The sequence below is a fragment of the Oncorhynchus mykiss genome, chromosome 26 (genome assembly GCF_013265735.2).
Source record: "Oncorhynchus mykiss isolate Arlee chromosome 26, USDA_OmykA_1.1, whole genome shotgun sequence".
In the NCBI taxonomy this organism is placed as follows: domain Eukaryota; kingdom Metazoa; phylum Chordata; class Actinopteri; order Salmoniformes; family Salmonidae; genus Oncorhynchus; species Oncorhynchus mykiss.
The window spans coordinates 50,904,552-50,917,521 of NC_048590.1; the positions used below are offsets into that span (position 1 = coordinate 50,904,552).

At 54.0% G+C, this 12,970-nt stretch overlaps 1 protein-coding gene across 25 annotated transcripts in view; it reads left to right on the forward strand.

Annotated features, from left to right (window-relative positions):
• Positions 1–12,970, forward strand: part of LOC110518959 (liprin-alpha-1) — a 95,583-nt gene that overhangs the window by 3,376 nt on the left and 79,237 nt on the right. For all 25 annotated transcript variants that reach the window (XM_036964295.1, XM_036964318.1, XM_036964317.1 and 22 more), the window contains one exon: positions 5,436–5,693. In XM_036964295.1, the coding sequence (XP_036820190.1) occupies positions 5,436–5,693 (258 nt within the window). Of the gene's footprint in view, positions 1–5,435; positions 5,694–12,970 lie in introns of those variants that run through there.

Consider the following 12,970-nt stretch of genomic DNA (forward strand, 5'->3'; position numbering starts at 1 on the left):
TGTTGTTGCAGTGTCAAGTACATGTTTAAAATGGTGTTTAAATAGCAAAACAAATTGACAGTACGACTTTCATAACAGTTACATACCAATAAGAAGAGACGAGCCTGCTGGCCTTACTGGGTCAATAGGAACATTAGCCTGCTGGCCTTACTGGGTCAATAGGAACATTAGCCTGCTGGCCTTACTGGGTCAATAGGAACATTAGCCTGCTGGCCTTACTGGGTCAATAGGAACATTAGCCTGCTGGCCTTACTGGGTCAATAGGAACATTAGCCTGCTGGCCTTACTGGGTCAATAGGAACATTAGCCTGCTGGCCTTACTGGGTCAATAGGAACATTAGCCTGCTGGCCTTACTGGGTCAATAGGAACATTAGCCTGCTGGCCTTACTGGGTCAATAGGAACATTAGCCTGCTGGCCTTACTGGGTCAATAGGAACATTAGCCTGCTGGCCTTACTGGGTCAATAGGAACATTAGCCTGCTGGCCTTGCTGGGTCAATAGGAACATTAGCCTGCTGGCCTTACTGGGTCAATAGGAACATTAGCCCAAGCTATTTAGGGGGGGGGGGGGGGGATATCACACCTGGCACAAATTATTATCTAGTTGTGTTTTTCTTGTTTCGGGGTGCCCTATACCTGCGCCCAGAGGGGAGTAGTTCAAAGTCCAGGTACAGGGGGTGGCTTGGGTCTAAAATGATTTTGTGAGCCTTGCAGAGGGCCCTGACCTTAAAGATCTCATCCAGGCCTGTCTGTTTGACTCCAAGTACCTTGTGGAGGGCCCTGACCTTAAAGATCTCATCCAGTCCTGTCTGTTTGACTCCAAGTACCTTGTGGAGGGCCCTGACCTTAAATATCTCATCCAGTCCTGTCTGTTTGACTCCAAGTACCTTGGGGAGGTCCCTGACCTTAAAGATCTCATCCAGGCCTGTCTGTTTGACTCCAAGTACCTTGGGGAGGGCCCTGACCTTAAAGATCTCATCCAGGCCTGTCTGTTTGACTCCTAGTACCTTGGGGAGGGCCCTGACCTTAAAGATCTCATCCAGGCCTGTCTGTTTGACTCCAAGTACCTTGCTTGCTGTGGTGATAATCCTTCTCGGCATATTTGTCTGGCTGACGGTGGCATTGCCAAACCAACAAACAATACAAACAGTTAAAATACTCTCACTGAAAGATTTGTAAAACAGAGTCAGTATAGTACAATTAACATTAAAAGATCCCAGCTTTCTGAGAAAAGTCCATCTCTGTTGACTCGTTTTTTTTAATGTAGATCAGGTCTGTACATTTACTCCACTGAAGCTTATTGTCCAAGAGGACACCCAGGTATGTGTATTCCTCTACAATCTCTATGTTCTGACCTCTGATAGATGTTGCAGAGGTAGGTGGTGTTCTCTTCCTGACGTCTATGCACATCTCTTTGGTCTTGTTGGTGTGGAGGACCAAGTGTGATTGGTCACACCACTCTTCAGTCATTTAGGACGTTCCTCATCATCATGCAACATGGGAACTAATACAACAACAGGCAGTGTCATCAGCGAACTTAACGAGGTGTCTGTCAGGATGGGAACTAATACAACTATTAGTGTATGAGATGTATACTGACTCTCTGCAGACCAGGGTCATATTGATATATATATATATATATATATATACACTGCTCCAAAAAATAAAGGGAACACTTAAACAACACAATGTAACTCCAAGTCAATCACACTTCTGTGAAATCAAACTGTCCACTTAGGAAGCAACACTGATTGCCAATAAATTTCACATGCTGTTGTGCAAATGGAATCGACAACATGGGGAAATTATAGGCAATTAGCAAGACATCCCCCAATAAAGGAGTGGTTCTGCAGGTGGTGACCACAGACCACTTCTCAGTTCCTATGCTTCCTGGCTGATGTTTTGGTCACTTTTGAATGCTGGCGGTGCTTTCACTCTAGTGGTGTGGGTTGTAGACTCCGTCTCATGCTACAAGTGGCTCAGGTAGTGCAGCTCATCCAGGATGGCACATCAATGCGAGCTGTGGCAAGGTTTGCTGTGTCTGTCAGCGTAGTGTCCAGAGCATAGAAGCGCTACCAGGAGACAGGCCAGTACATCAGGAGACGTGGAGGAGGAGGCCGTAGGAGGGCAACAACCCAGCAGCAGGATCGCTACCTCCGCCTTGGTGCAAGGAGGAGCACTGCCAGAGCCCTGCAAAATGACCTCCAGCAGGCCACAAATGTGCATGTGTCTGCTCAAACGGTACGGAAACAGACTCCATGAGGGTGGTATGAGGTTCCGATGTCCACAGGTGGGTGTTGTGCCTACAGCCCAACACTGTGCAGGACGTTTGGCATTTGCCAGAGAACACCTAGATTGGCAAATTCGCCACTGGCGCCCTGTGCTCTTCACAGATGAAAGCAGGTTCACACTGAGCATGTGACAGAGATGAGATCCTCAGACCCCTTGTGAAACCATATGCTGGTGCGGTTGGCCCTGGGTTCCTCCTAATGCAAGACAATGCTAGACCTCATGTGGCTGGAGTGTGTCAGCAGTTCCTGCAAGAGGAAGGCATTGATGCTATGGACTGGCCCTCCCGTTCCCCAGACCTGAATCCAATTGAGCACATCTGGGACATCATGTCTTGCTCAATCCACCAACAGACTGTCCAGGAGTTGGCGGATGCTTTAGTCCAGGTCTGGGAGGAGATCCCTCATGAGACCATCCACCACCTCATCAGGAGCATGCCCAGGCGTTGTAGGGAGGTCATACAGGCACGTGGAGGCCACACACACTACTGAGCCTCATTTGGACTTGTTTTAAGGACATTGCATCAAAGTTGGATTAGCCTGTAGTGTGGTTTTCCACTTTAATTTTGAGTGGGACTCCAAATCCAAACCTCCATGGGTTCATACATTTGATTTCCATTGATCATTTTTGTGATTTTGTTGTCAGCACATTCAACTATGTAAAGAAAAAAGTATTTAATAAGAATATTTCATTCATTCAGATCTAGGATGTGTTATTTTAGTGTTCCCTTAATATTTTTGAGCTATATATATATATATATATATATATATATATTTATTTTTATTTATTAATTCCATTATTCTACTTTTTAGGTTTGTGTGAATTGTTAGATACTACACTATTGGAGTTAGGAAGACAAGCATTTCTCTACAGCCTCAATAACATCTGCTAACTATGTGGATGTGACCAATAGCATTTTATTTAATGAAGAAGCCATTTCTCTCCGCGGACCAGGGCCGTGACGAAGAAGGCCATTTCTCAGTCGTTAGAAAATGGCACTTGCAACGCCAGGATAGTGGGTTTGATTCCCGCTAGCATGACTTTCAGTTGCTTTGGATAAGGGCATCTGTTAAATGGCATTAATTATTATCATTATAATTAGATGCATTATTATAGTAATGGAGTTGTGCTTAACAAACCGGTTGCAGAAAAGCCCATTATTATATTCATGGAGTTGTGCTTAACAAGCAGGTTGCAGAAAAGCCCATTTATTATATTAATGGAGTTGTGCTTAACAAACCGGTTGCAGAAAAGCCCATTATTATATTCATGGAGTTGTGCTCAACAAACCGGTTGCAGAAAAGCCCATTTATTATATTAATGGAGTTGTGCTTAACAAACCGGTTGCAGAAAAGCCCATTATTATAGTAATGGAGTTGTGCTTAACAAACCGGTTGCAGAAAAGCCCATTTATTATATTAATGGAGTTGTGCTTAACAAACCGGTTGCTGAAAAGCCCAGTATTATATTAATGGAGTTGTGCTTAACAAACCGGTTGCAGAAAATAGTGCTTTGACTGGGCTCCCCTCTTGTTTAATACAGTGGTTTACTACAGCAGACCTACCAAGTAGTTTTGGTTTACTAAATTATACATCAGCTACATTGCAGTAACCAGTTAGTGCAATATATACGGCCTGATTGTGTGTGGAGGCCTTCCCCACTGTGTTCTGTTTTCTCACCGCAAATGAACGTTCTCTCCGTGCGTGCCTGCCACTACCCTTCAGACAACAGCTTGGCTCAAGGTGCTGATTTATTGAGTGCAGATGGGGAGATAGTGAGAGTACCTTCGTCACGTTGCGCTGGATCTTTATCTAGCCGGGGGGGGGTGTTTCTGTTGACGGGCTGGGTGTTTCTGTTGACGGCCTGGGTGTTTCTGTTGACGGCCTGGGTGTTTCTGTTGACGGGCTGGGTGTTTCTGTTGACGGCCTGGGTGTTTCTGTTGACGGCCTGGGTGTTTCTGTTGACGGGCTGGGTGTTTCTGTTGACGGCCTGGGTGTTTCTGTTGACGGCCTGGGTGTTTCTGTTGATGGGCTGGGTGTTTCTGTTGACGGCCTGGGTGTTTCTGTTGATGGGCCGGGTGTTTCTGTTGATGGGCCGGGTGTTTCTGTTGACGGGCTGGGTGTTTCTGTTGACGGCCCGGGTGTTTCTGTTGACGGCCCGGGTGTTTCTGTTGACGGCCCGGGTGTTTCTGTTGACGGCCCGGGTGTTTCTGTTGACGGCCCGGGTGTTTCTGTTGACGGCCCGGGTGTTTCTGTTGATGGGCCCGGGTGTTTCTGTTGATGGGCCCGGGTGTTTCTGTTGACGGGCCCGGGTGTTTCTGTTGACGGGCCCGGGTGTTTCTGTTGACGGGCCGGGTGTTTCTGTTGACGGGCCGGGTGTTTCTGTTGACGGCCCGGGTGTTTCTGTTGATGGGCTGTGTACGTGTGTATTTTGAGTGTGTTAGAGACAAACTTCATAGAATCGCTGCAAGCACTCTGTCACACAGAACACTAGAGATGGCACCACACAGAAATGTCAGCACTCGTAACTTAACACAAGTGTGAGGTCCAGTGTCTCGCGGCCCATCGTGGCAGTGCTGGCAGGTTGTTGTGTCCAGCCCTCCCAGGCTTTCTTTCTGTGCTCTCGGTTGTGAATGAAATTAATGATTTCCCCAGAGTCAAACATGAAGAAAATACAATGTTGTATGTTCATGGTCACCTTGCGGTTTCATGTGTTCCGTGTTCGGAACGGTTTTCCATGGAGAACGTCGCTTAGTGACGTTGTCATTGATCCTGATGTGTGATAAGTCATTCAACTCTGATGTACTCTGACTCTGATGGGGCGGCAGGGTAGCCTAGTGGTTAGAGCGTTGGACTAGTAACCGGAAGGTTGCGAGTTCAAATCCCCGAGCTGACAAGGTACAAATCTGTCGTTCTGCCCCTGAACAAGGCAGTTAACCCACTGTTCCTAGGCCGTCATTGTAAATAAGAATTTGTTCTTAACTGGTTAAATAAAGGTTAAATAAAAAAAATAAAAGATCAAGACGCTGTTGAGCTCCGAGGCGTTGTCCTTGTATGTATTGGCGACTTCTTTCTCTGACATTTTCTCCCTCTCCGTCTCCATTCCTCTCTCCCTTTTCTCTCTGCACCCCTCTCCTCCTATCCTAGATGATGTGCGAGGTGATGCCCACCATCAGCGAGTCGGAGGGGCCTTCGGGTGGCCGGCGGGGGTCTGGCTCGCCTCTTCATTCGGACTCGGAGGGGCACTTCGAATCTCTGATGGTTTCCATGCTGGAGGAACGCGACCGGCTACTGGACACGCTGAGGGAGACCCAGGAGAACCTAGGCCTGACCCAGGGCAAGCTGCACGAGGTCAGCCACGAGAGGGACTCGCTGCAGAGGCAGCTTAACACCGCCCTGCCCCAGGTAAGAGACCTGCTGCTGGTGTAGATAGTGAGGCTGCTGATGCTACTGTACGGGACACATGGCTTAGGTTTACACTGCTCTGTGTTTTTATTTGTTATTTTTGATATGTGGTGAAATCACATAAGGCCTGTTACAAACTGGGTGGTTCTAGCCCTGAATGCTGATTGGCTGACATCTGTGGTAAATCAGACCGTATGCCACAGGTATGACAACATTTCTTTTTACTGCTCTAATTAAGTTGGTAAGAAGTTTCTAATTCAGAGGTTTGTGATATATGGCCAATATACCCCCCCCCCACACCCTGGCCTTATTGCTTAAATATACCATTTAATTCTAGACTACTGGGGTAGAGAGAGAGTAGAGTTTGTTCCTACAAGCGGAGAGGGAAGCTACTGTATAAGTCCATACTAGCTGCATTTTGTTGTGTGCGTTTAGCTACGGGATGAAAGGCCCTAATGCAGCCTTCTCCCTCAGCAGATGGCCTTAGTGATTGAGACTCCACAGGGACTCTGGTTAAGGGGGGCTGGGGGGTTGGTGGTAAGTCTTCCCCCCCCCCCTCCCATTACTGTAGTCCCTCAACCAGCCAGTGTAAAACGCTTGAATTTTAACCTTCTGTTGTCATTCTGGACGCTCTCCAAGGTTACACAAAGCACTTGTCCGTCCGTCAGATGAACTGCCGTTACTGTGTCACGCGGTGCTAGAATATGTATGATGGGCTTGATCCTCCTCTGCCCTCTGTAACGGCCACTGCTGACCTCACGGATCACACACACACACACACACACACACACTGCTAGGCCTCTCTGGCTGGTCCAATAAAACGAGTGCTGGAGAGGTTTCTGGTGAGATGAGACTCATGTAATGGCATTGAGACTCATGTAATGGGGCGGCAGGGTAGCCTAGTGGTTGGACTAGTAACTGGAAGGTTGCAGGTTCAAATCCCCGAGCTGACAAGGTACAAATCTGTCGTTCTGCCCCTGAACAGGCAGTTACCCACTAGGCCGTCATTGAAAATAAGAATTTGTTCTTAACTGACTTGCCTAGTTAAATAAAGGTAAATAAAATTGTGTTCCTACAGGAAGTAGTCCTACGGACTGTGACATGCATGTAATCGCCAACGTTTCTGCCATGGAGGGAAACAGAACCGCGGTGTGGCTTTGAAATTATTGCTCTTGTGTAATTCTAAAGTGTTCATATCACTTGCGTATCTGAACTGGGTAGGTCATGAGCAGGAAGCACCTCAACCAGAGAAGAACTCAGTTTTGCATACTGTGTCGCTGAGGTAAATTTAGGAACGTCTGTGGTTTGGCTGGTGAGGACATTTGTCTAATGAAGTGACCTTTGTGGCTTTGGTTGTGGACTTTGGTTGGTCTTTATTCATTCTGACCGTGTCTTCAGCTGTTGGTTAGTATTAGTTAGTTTGTTTATAGCATGAGATGGTAGAGTCCTGCATTTCTCTTTCTACTGTGATGAAGAAAAGTTTCTCTCTCTCTGCCCCCCCCACATGTTTTGTCTCTCTCTCTGCCCCCCCCACACGTTTTCTCTCTCTCTCTGCCCCCCCACACGTTTTCTCTCTCTCTCTCTCTGCCCCCCCCACACGTTTTTTCTCTCTCTCTCTCTGCCCCCCCCACACGTTTTCTCTCTCTCTCTCTCTGCCCCCCTCACGTTTTCTCTCTCTCTCTCTGCCCCCCCACACGTTTTCTCTCTCTCTCGCTCTGCCCCCCCCCCCCACACGTTTTCTCTCTCTCTCTCTGCCCCCCCCACACGTTTTCTCTCACTCTCTCTGCCCCCCACACGTTTTCTCTCTCTTTCTGCCCCCCCTACACGTTTTCTCTCTCTCTCGATTAAGCCTTGCACCCGTCTGGTCTGTCTCTCTGTATGTGTGTATGATGGAGGCTCGGGTTTCAGTCCCTCTCACAAGGCACATCCTCATAGTTTTACATTGTGAACCAGGCCCTGAGGGGATTGGGTGGTTTTACGTTGTGAACCAGGCCCTGGGGGGATTGGGTGGTTTTACGCTGTGAACCAGGCCCTGGGGGGATTGGGTGGTTTTACGTTGTGAACCAGGCCCTGGGGGGATTGGGTGGTTTTACGCTGTGAACCAGGCCCTGGGGGGATTGGGTGGTTTTACGCTGTGAACCAGGCCCTGGGGGGATTGGGTGGTTTTACGCTGTGAACCAGGCCCTGGGGGGATTGGGTGGTTTTACGCTGTGAACCAGGCCCTGGGGGGATTGGGTGGTTTTACGCTGTGAACCAGGCCCTGGGGGGATTGGGTGGTTTTACGCTGTGAACCAGGCCCTGGGAGGGATTGGGTGGTTTTACGTTGTGAACCAGGCCCTGGGGGGATTGGGTGGTTTTACGTTGTGAACCAGGCCCTGGGGGGATTGGGTGGTTTTACGTTGTGAACCAGGCCCTGGGGGGATTGGGTGGTTTTACGTTGTGAACCAGGCCCTGGGGGGATTGGGTGGTTTTACGTTGTGAACCAGGCCCTGGGGGGATTGGGTGGTTTTACGTTGTGAACCAGGCCCTGGGGGGATTGGGTGGTTTTACGTTGTGAACCAGGCCCTGGGGGGATTGGGTGGTTTTACATTGTGAACCAGGCCCTGGGGGTATTGGGTGGTTTTACGTTGTGAACCAGGCCCTGGGGGGATTGGGTGGTTTCACGTTGTGAACCAGGCCCTGTGGGGATTGGGTGGTTTCACGTTGTGAACCAGGCCCTGTGGGGATTGGGTGGTTTCACGTTGTGAACCAGGCCCTGAGGGGATTGGGTGGTTTTACATTGTGAACCAGGCCCTGGGGGGATTGGGTGTCCTCTGTTAATAATGCACAAGGACCTGGAGTTCAATTAAACCAGCACATCAGATACTTAACAGAGTTGAATTTAATTAAACTCTATCACACTAGTGTTATCCAGAGGAGGGAAAGAGAAATTCTCCATAGCTGGACAATAGGATGAGAATCCCATAAAAAGCTGTTGGTTTCCTGTACCCTGCCCAGTTTTATACCTTCTTCCTCATTCCGTTTAGCTTCTCTTCTTTTCTTTGGAGCGGTCGCTGACCTCACACAGCGTAACACTGTCCTTGGGAACACACGCCTCGCTTTCCTGTTAACCCTTCTCACATCTGGTGCACCAGAGAGGAAGCCAGAGGGTTTTAACCATTTGTTCGGGGCAGAAATGGACTGATGCCTTGAGTGGTCGTCAGAATGAAGAACTCTGAAGAGAAGCAGTTCTATTGCTGATGGAAATGAATTCCTAGACATGTTCTTTACTTTTTTTCTGCTCTAGAAAAGGAATCCATCTCTACTAAGGATTTTCAACTTTATTGGGTTCTGCACTGCTACCACTCACCAGTTAACTTCCAGTCCCGGCTGTAGCTCGGGACCTCACCCTGCCGTTTGGGACGTGTCTGTCGCCCTGCCGCTCGGGACGCGTCTCGCCCTGCCGCTCGGGACGTGTCTGTCGCCCTGCCGTTTGGGATGTGTCTGTCGCCCTGCCGTTCGGGACGTGTCTGTCGCCCTGCCGCTCGGGACGCGTCTCGCCCTGCTGCTCGGGACGTGTCTGTCACCCTGCCGTTCGGGACGTGTCTGTCACCCTGCCGTTCGGGACGTGTCTGTCACCCTGCCGTTTGGGACGTGTCTGTCGCCCTGCCGTTCGGGACGTGTCTGTGTCGCCCTGCCGTTCGGGACGTGTCTGTCACCCTGCCGTTCGGGACGTGTCTGTGTCGCCCTGCCGTTCGGGACGTGTCTGTGTCACCCTGCCGCTCGGGACGTGTCTGTGTCACCCTGCCGCTCGGGACGTGTCTGTGTCACCCTGCCGCTTGGGACGTGTCTGTGTCACCCTGCCGCTCGGGACGTGTCTGTCGCCCTGCCGTTCGGGACGTGTCTGTCGACCTGCCGTTCGGGACGTGCCTGTCGCCCTGCCGTTCGGGACGTGTCTGTCGCCCTGCCGTTTGGGACGTGTCTGTCGCCCTGCCGTTCGGGACGTGTCTGTCGCCCTGCCGTTCGGGACGTGTCTGTCGCCCTGCCGCTCGGGACGCGTCTCGCCCTGCCGCTCGGGACGCGTCTCGCCCTGCCGCTCGGGACGCGTCTCGCCCTGCCGCTCGGGACGCGTCTCGCCCTGCCGCTCGGGACGCGTCTCGCCCTGCCGCTCGGGACGCGTCTCGCCCTGCCGCTCGGGACGCGTCTCGCCCTGCCGCTCGGGACGCGTCTCGCCCTGCCGCTCGGGACGCGTCTCGCCCTGCCGCTCGGGACGCGTCTCGCCCTGCCGCTCGGGACGCGTCTCGCCCTGCCGCTCGGGACGCGTCTCGCCCTGCCGCTCGGGACGCGTCTCGCCCTGCCGCTCGGGACGCGTCTCGCCCTGCCGCTCGGGACGCGTCTCGCCCTGCCGCTCGGGACGCGTCTCGCCCTGCCGTTCGGGACGTGTCTGTCGCCCTGCCGCTCGGGACGCGTCTCGCCCTGCCGTTCGGGACGTGTCTGTCGCCCTGCCGCTCGGGACGTGTCTGTCGCCCTGCCGTTCGGGACGTGTCTGTCGCCCTGCCGCTCGGGACGTGTCTGTGTCACCCTGCCGCTCGGGACGTGTCTGTGTCACCCTGCCGCTCGGGACGCGTCTCGCCCTGCCGTTCGGGACGTGTCTGTGTCACCCTGCCGCTCGGGACGTGTCTGTCGCCCTGCCGCTCGGGACGCGTCTCGCCCTGCCGTTCGGGACGTGTCTGTCGCCCTGCCGCTCGGGACGTGTCTGTCGCCCTGCCGTTCGGGACGTGTCTGTCGCCCTGCCGCTCGGGACGTGTCTGTGTCACCCTGCCGCTCGGGACGCGTCTCGCCCTGCCGTTCGGGACGTGTCTGTGTCACCCTGCCGCTCGGGACGTGTCTGTCACCCTGCCGCTCGGGACGCGTCTCTCCCTGCCGTTCGGGACGTGTCTGTGTCACCCTGCCGCTCGGGACATGTCTGTGTCACCCTGCCGCTCGGGACGTGTCTGTGTCACCCTGCCGCTCGGGACGTGTCTGTGTCACCCTGCCGTTTGGGACGTGTCTGTCGCCCTGCCGCTCGGGACGTGTCTGTCACCCTGCCGCTCGGGACGTGTCTGTCGCCCTGCCGCTCGGGACGTGTCTGTGTCACCCTGCCGTTTGGGACGTGTCTGTCACCCTGCCGTTTGGGACGTGTCTGTCACCCTGCCGTTTGGGACGTGTCTGTCGCCCTGCCGTTCGGGACGTGTCTGTCGCCCTGCCGTTCGGGACGTGTCTGTCGCCCTGCCGTTCGGGACGTGTCTGTCGCCCTGCCGCTCGGGACGTGTCTGTCACCCTGCCGCTCGGGACGTGTCTGTCGCCCTGCCGCTCGGGACGTGTCTGTCGCCCTGCCGTTTGGGACGTGTCTGTGTGTCACCCTGCCGTTTGGGACGTGTCTGTGTGTCACCCTGCCGCTCGGGACGCGTCTCGCCCTGCCGCTCGGGACGTGTCTGTGTCACCCTGCCGCTCGGGACGTGTCTGTCACCCTGCCGCTCGGGACGTGTCTGTCGCCCTGCCGTTTGGGACGTGTCTGTGTGTCACCCTGCCGTTTGGGACGTGTCTGTCGCCCTGCCGTTTGGGACGTGTCTTTCGCCCTGCCGTTTGGGATGTGTCTGTCGCCCTGCCGTTTGGGACGTGTCTGTCGCCCTGCCGTTCGGGACGTGTCTGTCGCCCTGCCGTTCGGGACGTGTCTGTCGCCCTGCCGCTCGGGACGCGTCTCGCCCTGCCGCTCGGGACGTGTCTGTCACCCTGCCGTTCGGGACGTGTCTGTCGCCCTGCCGTTCGGGACGTGTCTGTCGCCCTGCCGTTCGGGACGTGTCTGTCGCCCTGCCGTTCGGGACGTGTCTGTCGCCCTGCCGCTCGGGACGTGTCTGTCGCCCTGCCGTTCGGGACGTGTCTGTCGCCCTGCCGCTCGGGACGCGTCTCGCCCTGCCGCTCGGGACGCGTCTCGCCCTGCCGCTCGGGACGCGTCTCGCCCTGCCGCTCGGGACGCGTCTCGCCCTGCCGCTCGGGACGCGTCTCGCCCTGCCGCTCGGGACGCGTCTCGCCCTGCCGCTCGGGACGCGTCTCGCCCTGCCGCTCGGGACGCGTCTCGCCCTGCCGCTCGGGACGCGTCTCGCCCTGCCGCTCGGGACGTGTCTGTCGCCCTGCCGCTCGGGACGCGTCTCGCCCTGCCGCTCGGGACGTGTCTGTCGCCCTGCCGTTCGGGACGCGTCTGTGTCAACCTGCCGCTCGGGACGTGTCTGTCTCGCCCTGCCGCTCGGGACGTGTCTGTGTCACCCTGCCGCTCGGGACGTGTCTGTGTCACCCTGCCGCTCGGGACGTGTCTGTCACCCTGCCGCTCGGGACGTGTCTGTCACCCTGCCGCTCGGGACGTGTCTGTGTCACCCTGCCGCTCGGGACGTGTCTGTGTCACCCTGCCGCTCGGGACGTGTCTGTCACCCTGCCGCTCGGAACCTCACCCTGACGCTCGGGACCTCACCCTGCCGCTCGGGACCGCTTGGAACTACGGGTACCCTGCTAACATGCTACAATGCCAAGGCTAATTAAACTCTGTCTGTGGGGGTGCCCCCAGCACACAGAGCTGTGGACAGGAACCATGGAGGTGAACTCTTTATCAGTGTGTGTGCCCAGGAAGAGAGAGGAACCAGTCTGTCATTCTGCTAGGTGATGGTGTCTACAGTACACCACGGCAGGACAGGTCTGCTCTTGTCAATCCCCCTCTATAGGAGCCCTCTGGCAACACCTCAGACATGTTATTACATAGTAAAGGTTGTGGAATGTGAAAGACTGGTGGGAGAGCTTGGTACTAGGCTGTTGGAGTGGGTGGGTAGGGGCTTGAGACCTGGCTTTTGGGGGGGGGGGGGGGGGGGGGGGGTGGCTGTTGCTGTTTCATTTGGCTGGACTCAGTGGCTGCATATCTGACTTATAAAGCTGGAACAGGAAGGGGGGTGCCTCTGACGTGACTGATTGGTAGCCTAGCTAATTCACGGTAACCTGGGGTAACAGGCCAAACATGCACTAATTACAGGTGCCTCCAATGCACTGTGTAGAGAGACGCTGGTTATGGAGCAAGACTGTAAGAGGGGGACCTATAGCAATAATATGTGTTGCCCCCCCCCCCCCTCCTGCCATGTCATCCATTGCTTTTATTTGGCACCATTATACCATTACACACCATGTCCCACTCCTTCTTTCTCTCTCTCTGTCCCTCTCTCTCTGTCCCTCTCTCTCTGTCCCTCTTTCTCTGTCCCTCTTTCTCTGTCCCTCTTTCT